We start from the raw sequence: 19,883 nt of genomic DNA on the forward strand, positions 1-19,883 counted from the left end.
TATTGAATGTTTTCAGTAAAAATTGTGCCTACTTTTAATAACGATCGATTACCTTAGCTTATGGGCTGGGAATTCAGCAGAGCATTCAGCTTAAATTGTTTGTACTAATGCTGAACATCACACATCATACATCATACTAATAATAAAGATAACAATATAGTTTATGTATTTGTTTGCTTTAAAAGCTTGTTTTCAACGCGCTCAATAAATTACAAATATTTTACTCGTTCTTTTAAAAGACATAATTATTACTTCACGATCTGATAAGCGATGTATTTCAATCTGCTATTAGGCCAAACTATACAAACCACTTGAATATCAATCAATCACATTTTCCGATCGAAAATTATTTTGGTTTCAGAACTAAAAAACTCAGTACTCGATTGGTAACCAAAAATGGAAGATGGAAAGGAAATATATCTGATTTTGTCCATTTTGATATTTTATTCAGTCATGGAGGTGCGTACATTTTTTAAATAAATTTAAATAACCTATTTAATCCTAACACTTTTTCTAGACCAATTCACTCTTTGAATTTACGAACATAAACTGTACTTCCATTGACGTAAAAGTGGGAGAATATGAGTACTGCTACTTAAAGTCGATAAATCGAACTTACAAATATGTTTCCGGAAAATATAAGGTGCATCAAAATTCGTTATCAAGCGTTAAGGTAATTCAATCAATAAACATGCTGATGATAATGATAATTCACTCACTTAAAGCTTACTTTTATGATGTGGAAACGACTCAATGGATACAAGCCTTTCCTCTTCAACGTTACAGTAGATGCATGCAGATTTCTTAAAAATCCAAAATCAAGCCCGGTCATAAAGTACATCTATGAATCATTTACCAGTTATTCCAATATGAACCACTCATGTCCCTTTTCGGTGAGTAAAATGAAGTACCCTTTCAGTATGATTTACAATTTTATAAAATTATTCAGGGCGATGTAATTATAGACAAGCTGCCCGTTGGTTTTTTGAATCACCGAGCGACGGAAATTCTTCCCATCCCCGAAGGCAGTTACCTCATAGAGTTTCATTTTGCTAGTCTAAATTCTAGATTTGCAAGGACACAAGTCTTTTTTACTATTTCATAATGGTGAAAATAGCAAAAATAAAGTAGAAGTACTTGCGAGTTTAGCAAAGCATTCAGCCTAAATGGTTTGTGCTATTATCAATAGCATAATATGCCAAGTGAAGTAAATCCCTTTGGTTACTTTTCAATTAACAAGATTTTTATGGACTTGCATTAACCCTCAATAAAGTTAAACACAAATTGGCCCCAAACAAAGAGGCTAAAACGGCGCGGCTGGGGAAAATTGTATAAATGAAAACTAAATATTTACTTTGGGCCTTTGTTATTGCTGCCAACTGACAGCAAGAAAACAAAGAAAATTGAGAAAAGGTTTTCCCGGCAAGAAGAAACCAGCGCTTATCTATGAGCGTTGAGCGCCCAAATAAGTAAGTCAATAAATCAATTCAATAAAATTTGTGCTGCCTTTTTATATTTGAAGTTTTTGGGCGCTTCTGCTCTTGGCAAATCCCAAGCAAACAAATGTGAGCAGGAAAAACTTTCGGCCTGGCAAATGTTTGGCACTCAGTAGGAAAAACAATGACGGGTTGCTGAGTGGGGAGTGAGGAGAGGGGAAAGGGGCTCGGGAAAGGGTCAAAGGTTAAGAGGGAATGAAGGCTTGGACCAGAAAGATACATAAGCACTGATAACTGCAAAGTTTATCAATTTGTAAAACGACAGCCGCAGACATAAGGAGTTTTCCCCGGAAAAGTGTGGGTGCCGTTTTGCCGAGTTGAGTCGCAGAGCTTTTCGCTGGGGTTTCTGAATCTGCTGAGCTTTCTTCGTGGACATTGGTTGCCTTTATTTGCTTGGAAATCAATGCAAATAATTAATTTAAATTAAGTGCCGACCCAGAGGAAGTGTTTGCTTTGGTATTGTGGTATTTCCTTCTTCTTTGGCCACTGAATAGCCCACAAATCGGCCATCATTCACACATAACCCCATGCCTGTGGTCACATAACTCAAATGAATTGTTTACATAGCGCCAAAAACTAAGCAGCAACAATTGCGATTGCCGAAAAAAAAAGAAAATTGGAAACAATGAATGAAATGTTTGCGTTACGTGTCAATATTATCTTTTTTATTTCACTGCCGTTTGTTGTTTATGTGCAAAATAAGAGAGGAAGCGCCTTTTGGCCCCTTCGGCAATTTGGCTTTCTGCGTGCGAGCATAGAAAACATTGTTTTAAAAATACTTGGCCAGTGCGCGGCTATTTCGGCACTTCTATTTTGGCCATGTCTAACGCAGCAAATGTATCTCAGCCCGAAGACTTTGTGACATGCCGACACGCCGACATGACGAAACGGGTGTTCAAAGTGTCAGGCGCGAAATCTGCTGAAATGCGAACAACTTGACTCAACTTGACTGGCAAATTATTCAGCAAATCCCCAGACCCGCTTGCTCTGCCTTAGCCATGGCGATCGGCAATCGGCTAGTCTCTAGTTTAGATAATCTTGAGGTGAATCAATTGCGGGTGTCGTCCACTTAATCTCGGCTGACCAGCTGACCGACCGCAGTTGCCTCGCCTCTTAATTGCGCCCAAAATGCGCAGCCAGCAGGGGTATTTTGGGGCTATTTCAATACTATTTCAATGCAGATTGCATGAATATGATTTTTGTAATTGCTGATTGGCTGGCTAATGGGATGCCTGGTCAAATATATTTTATATTATGTGCCTAAGTGATTATCTCATTATTAAATACCTATCTAAATAACTAACTATCTCAAACATATGTCACGCTAATCTCTGCAAGACATATTAATGATGTTTTAAGTATTCAAAGTATTATATATAGTGACACCTATGGAGCTCTTCTATTCCGCGGCGACACTTGCCAAAGTTAAGTACACCTCCAGGTGTACCCAGTATCCATTGGATACGAACGTTAAGTACCCTCTAGGTGTACCCAGTATCCAATGGATACGCCGCGAAGGATGGGGGGCTGGACAGGTTGAGCTGTCAGCGCTTTTGCCAAAATTTCGCCGCGGGAATGCAATGCTCTCATCGGTCCCGCCGTCCCTCCCCCCTGCACCCCTCCGCGCACCCTTTCCGAGCACTTACAGCCCCCCGCAGCCCCAGCGGCCCCACCCACCCACCGCCCAATCCCACCCACTGGTTAGCACCGGAAAGTATTTCTTTCTAGTCTGCGGCGGTCGTGTGACTCGCTTTTGTCTCTCTGCGAATTGCGGATTCGCGGGGGCGTCCAAGTAAAATCGTCTCCGCTCTTTGCCAAATCGAACATCCAAGTGCCATCGATGCGCATTTCGGCTGCCAGCGGGTGCATTGGCATTGCAATGGATTCCGATTCCGATTCGTATTCGGAGATTCCGAGATTCAGAGATTGGGACGAGCCATCCTTCCCAGCATATATTATGGAACTGTCTGTCTGTCGAGCGATATAGCGTTTCAGCAGCGAAATCATACATATCAATTGACCATCGCGACAAACAACATTGATGGGGCAAACACACACGCATATTGTTTGTTTGCTTGTGAGTGTGTCTTTTATGTGGCCATCCACACAGATTGTTGCTTAAATATTGCCACGCTTCGCATAAAAGTTGCATGAAATCGGTTCCACCAGCGAAGCATTTAAAAGTCGTGGAGAACTTCAAATGCGCTACAAGTAAATTCAATTAAACTATTTGCCAAAAAATTAGAGTTAAATGTTAGTGAAAGCAGTGTACATTTATTTGATTCCTTGCATTAAACAATTTTTTACTTGAATAAAATACAAATTTGATGAGAACTAAGAGACCGCGTTTTAATTGTAGATCGCATATATTTTTGCACGAGGCGCGCACAAAGTCAAGACTATAATTATAGCGACACCCACCTATTGGCGCCCAATTTCTGGCAAACACACACATGCGCACGCACACACACACCAACACACACACACGCACACAGGAGGCAGAGCACGCACACACAATCAATATCACGGTCAAGTTGAAAATCATTGAGAGCGGATGTGGACATGGAATGGGGCATGGGGATGGGGCAAGAGGCATGGGACATGGGGATGGGGATGGAGATAGAAATGGGGATGGGGGTGGACATATCGCAGATGTGTAAATGTCTGTGAAGGTCGCGCAGTCAGTCGCCCAGGCGGCGATACGATCGCAGAAGGGCAGTTCGGCGCAGAAGAAGATGCCAGAGTGCGTGTGTGACATTAACCCAATAAAATAAATAAATAGATGGAACCCTACGAGAGAGCGCGGGGTGTATTTGTGTATTTTTATTTATATTTTCATTTTCGGCGGAGAGTGGGAGTCAAGGGCGTGAGATCCGCCGATCTCGGCCGATCTTCTTCGTGCTTTCAAATTGGGGGGCTTCTGAATCTGAATCTGAATGTGAACGTGAATGTGAATGCCAAACGATGCCAGCGAATTTCGCTCAGTTTCGAGGAAAATCGCGTCGCGCCAACTTGGGAAATGCGTTGCGTCGTCGTATCCCGTGAAAATCATCGAGACTAAGGCGAATCCGCGCGAATCCCCAAAGGATTAGCCCCAAAAATATAATAACTATAATTGCAAATAGCAAACAAAGTGTGACCAAAGTGATATATGTGTGTGCCTGTCTGCCCGTCTATTTGTAAATAAATCCATTGCTATTTTCGCAACCGCTCACTTTGTGGGCAATTAGCACAAAGTGTCGAGCAATTTTCCGTCTCAATTGAAGTGCTGCTTACCCTTTGCCAAAAGCATCCGTTTAACAATGTGATGACTTAATGAAAAGTTAATACGTCTCTGAATAATTGCAGCAAATTGAAATATTAATTGTTCAACATTTGTTTCGTGTGCGCCGCGGACCAAAGTTGTCTCTATCTCGCTGTATTGGCATTGCCTGGCTAAAAATACAAGAAAGTCCACAGCTATACGAATTCTAATAACAACAAGTTTTATTTATTGCCCAAATATATTTGTGTGTTCTGTGTGTGCTTGTGTCTCGTCCATAAAGACGCTAGGCAAAGGCGTATAATTATCTAAATTCCTGTGCTAGTAACACTTTCAGCACCAGCAGAAAGTCAAGCCATTAAAAAATATATATCGCGCCGAGGAATCGCCAAAAATCAGCGCACCAACAGAAGGCATAAAAATATAGCAAAAAATATAACAAAAAACAGAGGCCGCATAAATAATCAAGCAAGATGTCGGCCTCCACGCGAAGTTCGGTGACGAGAAAATCATCGCTATCAAAAAGTTCTAGTTCAGACAAATCCGCAAAGTCCTCGCCGAATTCCGCGAAAACCCCGACGACCGCCAGTGGAAACAAACAGAAGATGCAGTACACAAAAACCAGGGAGCGCATGGTCGATGGTAAAGATCTCTATAGGCTATAGACTATAGGACCCCAATCGAGCATTATCCCAGACACGATTCCCTCCTGCGATTGTATCTTTAATGACATGCGAGCATGCTTCAATGGCACTGCGATGTGCTGACCGCCGTCATTAATGTCAAAATTGAGGGTTTCGCAAATTATTTTCTTTGAACATTGCAGTCGGCAGAGGGAGGCGTTTCGAAAAAGTATGTTTTCAGATCTGGGAAGTCATGCTTGTAATTTTCAAAACAATAGCATGGCTGCACTTGCATCGATCGTAAAGTTTTCGTGTTTCAAAACTAATCAATGGGCATAGAAATCAATTGGAATCGAAATAAACAAGCAAATGAAAACATTTTCATTTTCGTGTATATTTACCCCATTTCAAAATATTTACGGAAATTTCGATTTATTTTACAGCCCATTTAGGTCTATAATTTTTAAATAAATAATTAACTGATTTGCCTAGATCTTCGCATAACTCAGCTCTTAATAACCCATATATTCGTGGACTCTGCCGTAAAAATATTTTAATTAATCAATTATTCGGCATCGTAACTAAAACCCTTAAATGAAAAGGCGGTGCTCGCATTTGTTCTTCGGTTTATTGGGCCCATAAAAATTAATTTAATTATCTTCGAGCACCCATAACAAGCAGCAACTGCAACACATTGGCATTTTATTGGCCATTGCGTTCAAAATTCAAGGCATTTACCCAAATTATGACAATTAAAAATGGCGTTCGTCCTGACATTCAACTGTGTGTGTTTGTGTGTGTGTGTGCGATTACGTTTGTTTGTTTTGTGTGTGCCAATCAATTTTCGACTTTTATATTCACTCAGTCAAATTTTGTAATTAGCGTACGAACCTCATGTGGCTGCATCTGGCAACATTCTGCGAATTTCGCTTTTCTTTATAGCCGGGCCAAGAAAAGCGGCCAAACCGAATATTGGCGCTAAGTTGCAGCACCTCGTTAACCCACATCGCCGTCGGACAGCGGTGTTTATTATAATTCTATCAATGCAAGCCTATGCCGAAAGAACTCAGGACCATTCTAGAAACTGCATTTTCAAAGAGCCATATTCCATTCCTTCATATAAGATATTAGATACAAGATATAGCTAACAACGCAAGTAGGCCTCTTCTAGACATGGGCTATAACTTTATATGCTATCTGTTTAACTTCTATGTAAGTCGTATTTAATTTGTAAGATACTTAGATGTTCCTTGCGTACCCCCCAGATGTTCCGCTGCCGCCCGCCCACAAGCTGACCATGTCAGAGGTGTACGACGATCCCAAGACGGGAAAACCCAACTTCGACGCACTGCGCCAGCACTTTCTGCTGGAGGGGCGCATCGAGGAGGCGGTGGCCTTGAGGATCATCACGGAGGGAGCCGCCCTGCTGCGCGAGGAGAAGAACATGATCGACGTGGAGGCACCCATTACCGTGTGCGGCGACATCCATGGCCAGTTCTTCGATCTCGTGAAGCTCTTCGAGGTGGGCGGTCCGCCGGCCACCACCAGGTACCTCTTCCTAGGCGACTACGTGGACAGGGGATACTTCAGTATTGAGGTGGGTCTAATCAGGGATATTTCCTCAGTTTTCCATTTCTACAATAAGCTTTCCATTTCCACTTAATTTCAGTGCGTTCTTTACCTGTGGTCCCTGAAAATAACCTACCCCACCACACTTTCCCTGCTGCGAGGCAATCACGAGTGCAGGCACCTCACAGAGTACTTCACCTTCAAACAGGAATGTAAGTTGGACCTAAGACACTCTACAAAAATTCCATCATTTAAGTTTAAAGTCAGAACTGATAGTTATTAGAAAATTGATGAGTTTCCCGTTTGATTCACAACAAGAATAAAATGAGCAAACCCCAAAGCCACAGCCACTTTATGATTGTTGTTACAGGAACACTTAATGCGCTTTTAAATGCGACTGCAGGCGATAAATCAGCCGTCCTTCACTAATTCATTACAATTACTCTGTTGAAGGCATCATCAAGTATTCGGAAAGTATTTACGACGCCTGCATGGAGGCGTTCGACTGCCTGCCCCTCGCCGCCCTCCTCAATGGGCAGTTCCTCTGTATCCACGGCGGTCTGTCGCCCGAGATTTTCACACTCGACGACATCAAGACGGTAATAAAGCAGCGCTGAAATGTTTACAATATCCATCTATCTATCGTGTGGCGTTTTCCCAGCTGAATCGTTTCAGGGAACCACCCGCCTACGGGCCCATGTGCGATCTGCTCTGGTCCGATCCCCTCGAGGACTTTGGCAACGAGAAGACCAACGAGTTCTTCTCGCACAACTCGGTGCGCGGCTGCTCCTACTTCTTCAGCTACTCGGCCTGCTGTGAGTTCCTGCAGAAGAACAACCTGCTCTCCATAGTCAGGGCCCACGAGGCCCAGGATGCGGGGTAGGATCAAAGGATCCATCAAAGGACCCATTTCATAATCAAACTCCTTTGGCATCCTCAGGTATCGCATGTATCGGAAGAACCAGGTTACGGGCTTCCCCTCGCTGATCACCATCTTCTCCGCCCCCAACTATCTGGATGTTTACAACAACAAGGTATGCTAGTTCTACCTCTCTCCCTCTACCTCCACCTCCCTCTCCATCTCCCTCTCCCTCTCCCTCTGCTCTGCATCCCTGTCTCTGTCTGAGTTGTTTATTTATTTCGCTGTTGTTGTTCCCGCCGTCTGCTATTTTTAAATAACGAAATCTTTTTTTTGGCTGCATTGCGAGCGGGTGCGAGTTCAAATCGCGCTGCGTTCGTAATACCCTCACTGCCCTCTCTTTCTCCGGCACTCGCCCCGTCTCTTTCTCCGCTCGCGCTGATTTTGTCAACCATCGAACGCATTTGACAAAAGGCAGCTGTGCTCAAGTACGAGAACAACGTGATGAACATCCGCCAGTTCAACTGCTCGCCACATCCCTACTGGCTGCCCAACTTCATGGACGTCTTCACATGGTCGCTGCCCTTCGTGGGCGAGAAGGTAGGTCCTTCAAACATTTGTATTGAACGTTCATTAATGGAACCAAGCCATACAACTCAAACTAGCCTTGCAAAGGTGTCTAAAAGTATGCAGGAATATCCTTCCTTATTTCTTAGGCACCTTTGTAAGTGATTTCCCATCAAGCTGTGTTGCTAATCGCCACTTTCCAATCTACCACGCCATTCAAAGGTAACCGAGATGCTGGTGAACATCCTGAACATTTGCTCCGACGATGAGCTGGTCGCAGGACCCGATGACGAGCTGGAGGAAGGTAAGTTTGGGGATCCACAGAGTGATCTAGTGATCCGTGCTAGACTGTGTGTGAATGTCGTGGTGCTTTGGATGTTGTGGGCCAATGCGGATACACGTGAATTACAAAAACTAATCTTCTATTAAAAATATTTTCCGAAACCAAATACCGAATTGCGACAACTGCAAATCTACTACCAACACCCATAATAATCTATGTACCAACACCAACAACTTTCCACTCAAAACACGTCCAAAAACATGACCAAACAGAGCTGCGCAAGAAAATTGTGCTCGTGCCGGCGAACGCGAGCAATAATAACAATAACAATAATACGCCCAGTAAGCCAGGTAAGCCGGGTGTTAAACGCAGGCCCAATGTGAAGCCAAAAAGTACTGCCAATGCAAATGCCACTGCCACTGCCAATGCCACTGCCACTCCCACTGCCACAGCCAAAAATGCCTGAGCCAACGAGGAAAACGCCTGAGCGAAAATAGAAAAGCTTAGTTATTGCTTTGCGGCCTGCTTTGATCGGCTTTGCAGCGAGTTTTCCAGCTGATTACCATTACATTTACCCAACGTGACCCAGCGAGATTCCGTCTAATCGAGCCCTCAATTCGCAGCTTCCATGTCGGCGCTGCGCAAAGAGATAATACGGAATAAGATACGGGCCATTGGCAAGATGTCGCGCGTCTTCTCCATTCTCAGGTGCATAGTACCGCCCTCGATAATCCGTCGGATTCAGCCAAATAATTCCATATTCCCATTTCCCATTTCCCGCAGGGAGGAGTCGGAGAGCGTGCTCCAGCTGAAGGGTCTGACGCCCACGGGCGCCTTGCCAGTGGGCGCCTTGTCCGGAGGAAGGGATTCCCTCAAGGAGGGTAAGTCATGCCCAGGAACAAATTGAAATAATATATGTTTTGATTGCACACAGGCATTTACATAATAAGTTTATTAGGATATAGTTCCGTGTACCTTAACCACCGCCCTCTTTATGTCGTAGGCAAACCAATGACTTTCGTATACGTAGTCGCCTTCTGGAACGGGCAGCACCTTTGTGACCTGGTAGTTGACGAACTGTATGGGTAGTTTGTCCACAATAAGATCGTGCTGTATGGAAAATCAGAAAAATTAGCACAGATCAGAGTCAATTAGTGGCATACGCACATCATAGGGGCAGCTGTGATTCATGTTGGTGTAGGGCTTAATGAAACCATAAAGATATTTGCCCATCGGGTTCGAGTTCATATTGTCCAGGAATCTACACGCATCCACTGTCAAATTGACCATAAAGGGTCTGTAGCCGTTGTAGCCGTCGAATCGCTTGAGGATTCGTACGTTGATCTGAGAATAATGATTATGCAATCGAACATTTTGTTTACCAAATCATCTAAATACCTTCACTTTTGTAACTGGCGTTTTAAACAACTTAGCCTTAATCGACACATACTTGTAGCTTCGATTGATCGGTTTTATGAGGCAATGCTCAAATTCGGCAAATTGTTTGTCCAAGGAATTGCACCGGATATTTGTAAACTCGAATTTTGACGATATCTGCGGAAGACCAAGATTGATTTGTATTTCAGCTAAGCTTTTAAAATCTCTTACCTGAACTACTGAATATGAAAGAGCAAAAAGCGCCAATAAACCACATTTTTGTATACCCATGTTTCGCAGTCGACTAACCAGTTTAAGTAGTTTACAGAAACCTATTAATATTCTATTGAATCAACATTACAAATCAATTTTCAAAACAATTAATAGCTCCGCAAAGCCAGAAAATTACAATGAATTCTCATAATGAGTTTAGTTCAGTTTCGCTTATCAAAAACCATATTTTTGTTGTCTACCATTTACACATGTCATTAAATTTGATTAGTTCGATCAGGAAAGGGTGCCATATACCTTCACCACAGCTCGATTGATGTCGTAGGCAATCCAGTTTGTTTCCAGTAGATAGGCGCCTTCTGGGAAGGGTAAGACCTTTGTTACTTGATGGTTTACAAATCTAACATCCAGTTTCTCCACAATCAAATCGTGCTAGAATCAGGAAATGCGATTAACTCCACTCAGGTGTATTAGGACCCACTCACTTCAAAGGGACATGTGTGATACATGTTGGAGTACGGTTTCAGGAACTCCATGAAGTACGAGGCTAGCGGATTGCCCTTGGTGTTATTCAGAAACCTGCAGGCATCCACAGTCACGTTGAACATGAAAGGCTTGTAGCCGTTGTATCGCTTGAAAAGTACAGCATGAACCTAATCAAAATGGGGATCAAAACAATGTCTTAGTGAAATGTTACTATCTGCTTACCTTGACCTTTGTGATCGGCGTCTTGAACAGCTTAACTTTGGCCGATAGATATTTATAGCTGCGATTGACTGACTTCAGATAGCAATACTCGAAGTCATCAAAGGTTTTATCCAACGACGTGCAGTCGATGTTGGTGAATTCGAACTTGGAGGATATCTTAAAGAGTGGTTTTCAATAAGGAAAGATGTGTATATAGCTGTTGTGTCCTTCAAAATAATTACCTTCACTGCAAAATACAGAAGAGTCAAAAGCGACATAAAGCCGATGTTCCTAGCACACATCTTTCTAAATTGACTAAACAACCTAAACAGATGCCATTGTTGGCTACAAGTCAGAGTAGTTGACAGCCATTATAACTCGATTTGCACAACCCGACCAGCATAGTTTCGATTTTAATCTAGATATTTGCTAAAAAATCGTTTAAATGTTTGCCTGTCACGGTTCATGAAGCAAAGCTGATCGCAAACAAGACTTCATTGTTTTTAATAAATAGCCAAGTAATCAAACTGCCTGATAACTGTACTCCAAACTTATTGCCAAGACACTGCCGCGCCGATTATTAATTGAGTTGTTTTCCATCCCCATTCCCATCGCCTCCATGAACCCGCAGCTCTGGAAGGACTGACCGCATCCTCGCACATCCACTCCTTTGCGGAGGCCAAGGGCCTGGATGCGGTCAACGAACGGATGCCGCCGCGTCGTCCGCTTTTGATGAGTGCCAGCAGCAGCAGCATCACCACGGTCACAAGGAGCAGCAGCAGCACCAACAACAACAACAACAATAGCAGCAGCAGCAACAACAACAACAACAGCAGCAGCAGCACCACGACGACGACAAAGGACATCAGCAACACCAGCAGTAATGACACCGCAACCGTGACCAAAACGAGCAGGACGACTGTGAAATCGGCCACCACCAGTAATGTGCGGGCAGGATACACCGCCAAGAAGTTCTCATAGTGGGTGGACGCACTCGCCTGCTCGACACTGTTTTCTATTATTATTTTCGTTTCGACCTTCTGTTACCCCTTTAAGTTTACACCTCGTTAGGGTAAGGTCAGACGTGGCAATAAATTAACGCACGCTGTTGCCAAACATTATGGTACTTTTGTTAGAAAATTCTGATGGCTTCTTCTATGCGATAGATAAACATGAAAGCGAGACAATAGTGTGTGCCAATTTATTTCAGTGTCTGACCTTAGCTAAAATTTAGTTAAAATTTTATACAACAACTTTCTCTAATGCTAGTCATAGACCAACAAATTGCGGCCTGCGATTGCACAGCTTTCGATTGCAGGTGCATACTTATAGAATCTCTCCGCAAAAACTCCCGGGCAATATTAGCAAAAATTTATACGCGACATGAAAAAGTGTTTAATAAAAGGTGGCTACAAGTAGCTAATCAAAATATTGTGTGCTATTGTTCTTCTCTAATGGTAATAAAACGTTTTTAAAATAACCTACAGCTTGGAAATGATACGAATGTTGAATTAAGACTATGTTTCACCTTGACTTTGCAGATAAGTATGGTTCAATGAAAAATATATGTACAATAAGTAAAAACTAGTCGGCCCTGTACTCTAGGTACACTTCAACTTCAGATCGCTGGAGCTTCTCTAGTCAAGCGTGGAAAATCAGCACGACCCTATGTAGTAATAATTAACTTAGTGCAAACAGAGGGGAATGAACGGGTCCAAAAAGCGCGTCACTTGCAGTGGAAGTTTTCCCATTCCCCATATTTTATTTCGATTTATCTGTTTGGCCATAAAGATAGCGCGGTGGAGCAGATTAAGATTTACAGCGCTCTGAGTGTCGGCAATCTATCATCACCATCCCAAATGCCTTTCTACTACCACGTTTATGCTGCGAGACTTCACGATTCTTGAGAGCGTGGGATTTTAATATACCCTGTTTATACGATACCCGGGAGAAATAGTCAAATATTCTTTTGTTTTCTTCCACTCGCCAAATACTTTCCAGCGAACTTAGAATACCCCTTTACTCTACGACTAACTGGTATAAAAAACTTTCAAATTTTAGAGAATTCGTGTAAAGTGCATCGCATAAACGCAGCATTCATGTATCTTAGTAGCCCACTATGGCATCAACTGTTAAGATTAATATTGACTTTGATCTCACCCCTGTCTATTGTAAGCACTAGTAAAAATCGCATAAAATGATCACGTGCATTTTCGAAAAACATGACTGCAACTTACTTTGATACACAAACTTTTCAAAGAACAATCTTCCGTGACAACTAGATTAGTAAACTATTAATTAAAACAAATGTTTCTGAAGAAGACAAAGAATGAACTGTGATATATAGTAAATATGGTAATATGGTACTTATATATTTTAATCTTTTAATAGAGCCAGTTATTTTTGTCGGGAAAGTCGAATGCCGCACTAGACTCAAACGTGAATATCACACGCATAGAAACTAGAACGTAGGACCACGACAATAGACCGCACTTTAAGCCGCTCTCCATTGTATTGCTCAAATCTGAAATCTCAAATCCAGTAATATAATAAACCAAGCCTATAAAAAGAACCGAATAAGTGGCATTGACGGGCTCCCTCGGAACGGCAGATAAACTCTTTACAGCGTTCGCTGAATGGCAGCCAAAAGTCAGACAAGTGCAAATAGCAAAAAGCAAATGACGCGCATACGCAATGTGTGCCGCCGAGGGTACCCCTTGATTGTCTTTACTTTATCTGTTCCGAAGAAGACAAACAGCGGCCTCTGCAGACAAAAAGATAAAGATAACGATAATACCGGCCAGCAGCCGCTTCACGTGCAAGTTCCGCCGTAAATCAGCACATCGACACGGGATCCGGCGGAGTATTCCGTGCCACAATCCCGGGCAAACAAATGATCGCCCTTAGTTCGTAAACGCTTTGCACGTTTTTATGGATTAATCTCAGCGGAGCCGTAATTTTAATTGAGACAAACGTTTTGCAATTGCAAGCAGCTCCATCGTTGCGGGCTTTGGACTGTGCGCTATCCTGTAGTGGACTTTTTTTTCAATTATAAGGTAATAGATGCATTATAATGGGTATTACATTTTTGCACATAGTTACCATTTTATGGGTGTATTTATTTTATAGGCTTGCAAACTGATTAAACGATTGTTTGTTTCCGTTTTATTTTAAGTACAGAACGTATCTAAAACCGAAAGTGTCACAAGCTGGATATGCTCCACGGTACCTGGCATAATTCCCGAACCGCCAAACGATCGTTCGTGCGCGGACTTCGGCTCGGCCGATCGGCTGGGTGGACAGTTAGTTCGCATATAACGGCGCTTGCTGGCTGACTTCGGTGTTAGTCGCAAGTTGAGAACCACTCGGCACAGAATTTCAGTCCAATCGTTCCGTTCCGATCCGCTTTGATCCGTTCCGTTTCGTTCCGCACTTCGAATCGAATTCGATGGCCCGCTGAATCCGAAGAATCTGCGCCTCAAGCTGAGCTGTGATACGAATCCGCATCTGAATAGAAGTCGCAGCGGCACCTCAAGTAGTCGCCCCCAATTGCTCGCGTCTGGTTGTGCGTCTTGGAGAGATGCATTCCCTGCTAGTGTTAGGATTCCTGTGGGCTGGCCTGGTGGCGTGCAGCTGGGCAGGAGTCACCACCCAGCCGCCTCCACTGATTCGCACCCTGAGCGCCGGAGGAGACATAGGACCCCAGTTTGATGTGGGCAAACCCACGGAACCCGAAGGTGAGTCCCGAATCCCAGTTGCAGCGCAGTTACAAACGTGCTTAGGCACTGGAACGTGAAATAATTTAAATAGCTTGAACTTGAATGGTTGTCCAGTTCAATTATGCAACGAGTGCCTAACTAGGGTCTATCAAGGTCGCGAATCTTAGGCACTAAATAGTCACTTGTACTTACTTTCCAAACTGAGACCTCAGAGTTAAGTATTCTACGTAATGCAGTGAAACGAAATAGCATTGCGAATGGTGGGTGACCTATTACGAAATCGGCGCTTAAATGTAACTGCTCAAATTGCCGACAAAAGTACAACAAATTAAAATGTTCTAGTCACCTAATTGCTAAGTTTTGCAGTGATTGCAGTTAACAATATTCATCGGCTTTCAAAAAACCACCCAAATAAATAAATAAATCAGTTTGGCAGCAGACAGCCAACTGATTAATCATATACTTTTGATTTCATTGACAAGCCCAAATTAACAGTCGGCGAATGAAGCTTAACTGTAACCTGTCTCAGTGTCGAGGTCGCCGGGCGGTGGGTGGTGGGTGGTGCGTGGGAGTGGGTGGAAACCCCGCCCCCTCGCAAAACTACCTCAGCTGAATATTAATTACGATCATCATCACCGCAAGTAAAGCAGTGAATGGACGACGTTCCAAATCGCGAAATGCTAATGTTATAAAGCCAAAAAGTCATTTTTAATATCTGAAACTCCATTTAAGGTGAGATATATATTATATATTATTCCCGCTACTCGTAGAGTAATTTTGTTTCTAAAATAAATGTTTTAATTTCTCAAATATTGGAAGGTACAATACAATGTTGCTACCTAAATTTGCATAAATTTTAAAAAATCGTACAACGACTACCACTAAGGTTTTACAACTATTTTATTACCTAAAGTCCCAGGAATACTGTCGCTGCTACTAAAACAATTAAATGGCCGTGTCGTATAAATTAAGATGGGCTAATAAAATAGAGATTAGAAGCCGAGAAATGGAAATTCAAGTGCATATATTTACTAATTTTAACGTAAATAACTTTAAGTACACATAAATCAGCCGAGAAAATGGAATTCAGAATTCCAGCTTACATTAAACAATGCAAAATAATATATATCGAGCAGCGTTTCAAGCGCATAAGAAAAGTCGTTTTCCACGCGAAGGGGATCTACCTGCCACCAAATTGTTGAAAGCGTAGGCATTTTCTGCGACGTACATTACTAAAAATAAGTCACATTAACTAGTCGCGCACTTAAAATGCGATCCGGAACATGTTCAAGTGCCAACTGGATCTCACTGGAGATGGGCAATTAATACGTGACATGGCACTTGACTTGCCCAACGATTTCCGATCCGATTTAGTTTTAATTAGTTCTCGTTCTCCAAATCCGATCTCAGATGCCGAATTCTGGCACAACGTGGGCCTGAGGCAGCTGGAGAAGACCATTAAGCAGGCCCAGCGGGTGAAGGAGAACTCCTACCAGAAGAAGGCCCGGAACATCATCGTCTTCATCGGCGACGGCATGGGAGTATCCACGATCAGTGCTGGTCGCATCTACAAGGGACAGTACCTGAAGCACGGTCACGGCGAGGAGGAGACTCTCGTCTTCGACGACTTCCCAAACACTGGAATGGCCAAGGTCCGTTGATAGGGGGATCTAATTTGGTAGAGAACTCAAATGAATGCTGATATAATCTCTTGCAGACTTACAATGTGGACAAACAGGTGCCGGACTCGGCGGGCACTGCCACCGCGATCTTCTCGGGATCGAAAACCCATTACGGAGCCATCGGAATGGATGCCACGCGCTCCAAGAAGAACGGCCAGCAAGGCAGGGTCCAAAGCGTCATGGAGTGGGCGCAGAAGGAGGGCAAGCGCACTGGAGTGGTCACCACCACCAGGATCACCCATGCCACGCCTGCCGCCACATACGCCCACATCTACGACCGGGACTGGGAGTGCGACACGGAAGTGCCCGCGGAATCGGTGGGCATTCATGTTGATATTGCCCGTCAGCTGGTGGAAAATGCTCCGGGAAATCGCTTCAATGTGATCCTGGGCGGCGGAATGTCCCCCATGGGCATCCTGAATGCCTCCGAGGTGAAGACTACGATTTTCGAAGGACCCACGGAAACGATTTGCAGCCGAGCTGACAATAGGAATCTACCTGCCGAGTGGTTGGCTCATCACGCCAACGACACAGTTCCTCCAGCATTGGTACACAACCGGAAGGATCTGCTCAATGTGGATGTCAAGAAGGTGGACCACTTGATGGGGCTGTTCCGAAACAATCACATCACTTACTCCATAGCCAGGGAGGCAGGAGAGCCTTCGCTGCAGGAGATGACGGAGACGGCCCTGGGAATCTTAGAAAGGGGCGATGAGTCCAACGGCTATGTGCTCCTCGTAGAAGGAGGCCGCATCGACCAGGGTCACCACATGAACTATGCCCGTGCTGCACTTCATGAACTCTACGAGTTCGATTTGGCAATCCAAGCGGCCGTGAACAACACTGATCCCGAAGAAACGTTGATCCTGGTGACGGCCGACCATTCCCACGCGGTTACCTTCAATGGCTACGCCCTCCGCGGAGCTGACATCCTGGGAACAGCCAACTCGCACGAGAAAAACGATCCCATGTTCTACGAGACCATCTCGTATGCCAATGGTAAGCTAGAGCTTAGGGTTATTATAATGGAGCTTATGTAGTAAACCGTACTTTGAATGTTTCCAGGTCCTGGCTATTGGGACCACTTGGCGAATGACTCCAGACCTCAGAACAGTTCCAACATGTGGCTGCCCTTGAAGCACTTTACGGAAGAGGAGCGGACTGCTCCAACCTATCGCCACTTGGCAACGGTTCCCAGAAAGGACGAAACCCACGGCGGCGAGGATGTGGCTGTTTTCGCATATGGACCTGGTTCCAGTTTGATTCGCGGCGTCTTCGAGCAGAACTATTTGGCCTATGTGATGAGCTACGCGGGCTGTTTGGGTCCCGCCAAGGACTTCGATGACTCCTGCGAGGATCACAAGAACGAGCCAAAGGAGAGGCCGCTGGAGAAACCCAGTCCCAACAAAAGTGGTGCCTCAGTTTTGGGAGTCTCCTTCATCCCCATTGTGACTGCTGCCACTGCGGGTATTTTAGGCGGTCACTGGCTGTAATTAATGTTGTTTTAATTATTTTAATTGTTATTAAAGATTATAGTCGTACGGATGGCTTCGTTGAATGAGAGTGAGCAAGATGGAGGAGTGATCGTTGCAATTTAACAAATAGATACACTACAAAAAATGTGCAATGGATTTTATTTTTGTCATGGTAAACTAATAGAAAATCCCGGCCATAAAAACATCCATGGATTGATTCATTTAAATTAGTTTACTATAGCTCGCAAGTGACACTTCACGCTTAAGTTCTGAGTGCATCTCCATAGATCGCTCAATCGTTTATACAAAACCCATAAGGGGCCTCAAAGAAAAGTTCAACAAATCAGGACAAAAGGATCTGCCAGGATCCTAGGCCGCCTTGGCAGGAACGGTGGCCTTGGTGGCCGCTTTCGGCGCCTCTGGTTCCGCATCCAGCTTCTGGACGCGATGCAGATCGATGCATTGTCGGAACTGGGCCACCTCCTCCATGCATTTCAGGGTCTCTCCGGGATACGCGCGGTAGCAGGCGAGCAGCTGGGATTTCAGGTCCTGGCAGGGAGGCACTTTGTGCGACGACGCGGTGCTGACGAATCGCTTGTGCACATTGTCGACAGCATTGGCATACTCCTTCTCCAGGATGGTGTTGGTCTTCTTGAGGTTCTCCTCCAGCTTCGCCATGCGCTCCTTCCACAGCTCGTCGTTCTTGACCAGCTCCTGGTTCATCTGGCGCTGCACATCGGCCGCGCTGATGGTGTGTCCTCCTCCCTGGACGTAAATGGGCACAGCAGCGGGATAGGATACTTTCGGAGCAGAAGCAGCAGCTGGCGCGGATGCGGCTGGCTTGGCAGCAGCCTTCGGTGTTGGCTTTGGCGCTGGCTTCGATTCCTCCGCAGCGGCTGCGTGCTCACGAGCTGGGGAGGACAGATATAAATCAATATTTGTTATCAGAACTACAGTGGAATTCTTTTTAATGGAAACAACACACGAATAGGTATGCAAAATACACCCTTGCAATTAGTGTTTTTGTGCACAAGAAAGTGGAACTTCTTTGCACCACTTGCTGCTGTTCTAGCTAACGAGTTTCCACTGTGTTTGGCGTAAACATTTGCCCGTTTTGACAATTGTTGCATAACACCGGGCAGAGTGAACTGCGGCTTTCCGGGTGCTATTCCACAATGCCATTGGACTGCTTACCCTGCTGGGATATGCCCGCCTTCAGTCGCTTGACCACATCGTCGGATATATCAATAACGCCGGCGGGAGTTGGGTTCTCCATCGAAACGGATCTGGGCTCGCGGGATTGAGACTGTCGGGCTCCCATCTTCGAAGTTCCTCTGGCTGTTGATCGTGGCGCAAAACCTGCAATATCGGCGATTGGTCAATGGGTTTCAAGTCTTCGCGAGCTCATGCCACACTCCGTTCTGTTTATTTCGGCGCTTTTATTACCCTTTTCGGTGAAAAACTACAGGGCCAACCCAACAAAAATAAGACGTGCTCAGAGTGACCTTAAAGCGCAAGCACGAAAACGCGAAAAACAGCTGACCGGCAGAGTGGCCAGACTGCTATCTTTCAGGGCTGACATGCTGTCTTTACTTAGTGGCGTTGCCAGCTAATCGGATATTCAAATCCTCAACTGAAGAAAAATTTAAATTGATTCGAATTTGATTTCCAGTTCTTCATGCTGCACAATTGCCATATATTCAATTGGATTTCCCCCAAACTTCCGCTTGAGAACACAAAAAGCAAGTCGGGTGAGTCGTGTTATTATTGTTTAAGCTTTTTAATGCCTCGTTCGTAATTGTTATTGTGAATGGTGTGGCTTATTTAGTGGCTGGTTTTATTCTGTTCACACATACATATTCCATGTTCGGTTTAATTCGAAATACTTGCTAATTACATAAATGTGGCCGTGCACTTATCGATACATCCGTCGAATTCCGATCCAACGTACTTCTTAAATGTTTCATGAACCGATGTTTTCATTTCTTTTCTTTTGTTTCGATTTCGTTTGTTATTTTTGTTTTGGTTTGGTTAATTTGTATTCCATATCACT

The 19,883-nt window shown here is 44.2% G+C and overlaps 6 protein-coding genes across 11 annotated transcripts; 3 read left to right on the plus strand and 3 right to left on the minus strand.

Annotated features, from left to right (window-relative positions):
* Positions 1-373: 373 nt before the first annotated feature.
* Positions 374-1,105, plus strand: LOC122621758. Its single transcript, XM_043799735.1, has 4 exons — positions 374-459; positions 518-673; positions 726-893; positions 950-1,105. The coding sequence occupies exons 1-4, from the start codon at positions 397-399 to the stop codon at positions 1,103-1,105; spliced, it is 543 nt and encodes a 180-aa protein (XP_043655670.1). The 5' UTR covers positions 374-396.
* A 3,393-nt stretch (positions 1,106-4,498) lies between these two features.
* On the plus strand, positions 4,499-12,379 carry LOC122622655 (serine/threonine-protein phosphatase 2B catalytic subunit 1). Of its 5 annotated transcripts, none has more exons than XM_043801272.1 (13): positions 4,499-4,675; positions 5,042-5,400; positions 6,647-6,978; positions 7,051-7,162; positions 7,404-7,549; positions 7,612-7,829; positions 7,891-7,984; positions 8,284-8,409; positions 8,599-8,680; positions 8,932-9,009; positions 9,283-9,367; positions 9,443-9,540; positions 11,586-12,379. In XM_043801272.1, exons 2-13 carry the CDS (start codon positions 5,232-5,234, stop codon positions 11,933-11,935), a joined length of 1,890 nt encoding a protein of 629 aa, XP_043657207.1. In that variant the 5' UTR covers positions 4,499-4,675; positions 5,042-5,231; the 3' UTR covers positions 11,936-12,379. The 5 variants fall into 5 exon arrangements, 4 of the variants coding, with proteins under 4 accessions (XP_043657207.1, XP_043657205.1, XP_043657204.1 ...); XM_043801268.1 differs by having other exon boundaries at positions 4,506-4,629; positions 5,084-5,400; XM_043801270.1 differs by having other exon boundaries at positions 4,499-5,400.
* Positions 9,556-10,431, minus strand: LOC122621082. Its single transcript, XM_043798830.1, has 3 exons — positions 10,058-10,431; positions 9,827-10,003; positions 9,556-9,769 (listed from the first exon to the last, which is right to left on the minus strand). Exons 1-3 carry the CDS (start codon positions 10,325-10,327, stop codon positions 9,614-9,616), a joined length of 603 nt encoding a protein of 200 aa, XP_043654765.1. The 5' UTR covers positions 10,328-10,431; the 3' UTR covers positions 9,556-9,613.
* LOC122621083 lies at positions 10,579-11,579 on the minus strand. The gene is made up of 3 exons (XM_043798831.1): positions 11,197-11,579; positions 10,976-11,131; positions 10,579-10,920 (listed from the first exon to the last, which is right to left on the minus strand). The coding sequence occupies exons 1-3, from the start codon at positions 11,254-11,256 to the stop codon at positions 10,738-10,740; spliced, it is 399 nt and encodes a 132-aa protein (XP_043654766.1). The 5' UTR covers positions 11,257-11,579; the 3' UTR covers positions 10,579-10,737.
* A 1,912-nt stretch (positions 12,380-14,291) lies between the features above and the next one.
* On the plus strand, positions 14,292-18,035 carry LOC122621004 (alkaline phosphatase 4). 2 transcript variants are annotated; one of them, XM_043798717.1, is made up of 5 exons: positions 14,292-14,691; positions 16,084-16,325; positions 16,391-17,354; positions 17,421-17,822; positions 17,885-18,035. In XM_043798717.1, exons 1-5 carry the CDS (start codon positions 14,535-14,537, stop codon positions 17,914-17,916), a joined length of 1,797 nt encoding a protein of 598 aa, XP_043654652.1. In that variant the 5' UTR covers positions 14,292-14,534; the 3' UTR covers positions 17,917-18,035. The 2 variants fall into 2 exon arrangements, with proteins under 2 accessions (XP_043654652.1, XP_043654653.1); XM_043798718.1 differs by having other exon boundaries at positions 17,421-17,896.
* An 8-nt stretch (positions 18,036-18,043) lies between these two features.
* LOC122621005 lies at positions 18,044-19,408 on the minus strand. Its single transcript, XM_043798719.1, has 3 exons — positions 19,277-19,408; positions 19,025-19,189; positions 18,044-18,741 (listed from the first exon to the last, which is right to left on the minus strand). The coding sequence occupies exons 2-3, from the start codon at positions 19,149-19,151 to the stop codon at positions 18,200-18,202; spliced, it is 669 nt and encodes a 222-aa protein (XP_043654654.1). The 5' UTR covers positions 19,152-19,189; positions 19,277-19,408; the 3' UTR covers positions 18,044-18,199.
* Between the last annotated feature and the right edge of the window lie 475 nt (positions 19,409-19,883).

This window comes from Drosophila teissieri, chromosome 3R (genome assembly GCF_016746235.2).
Source record: "Drosophila teissieri strain GT53w chromosome 3R, Prin_Dtei_1.1, whole genome shotgun sequence".
NCBI classification, from domain to species: domain Eukaryota; kingdom Metazoa; phylum Arthropoda; class Insecta; order Diptera; family Drosophilidae; genus Drosophila; species Drosophila teissieri.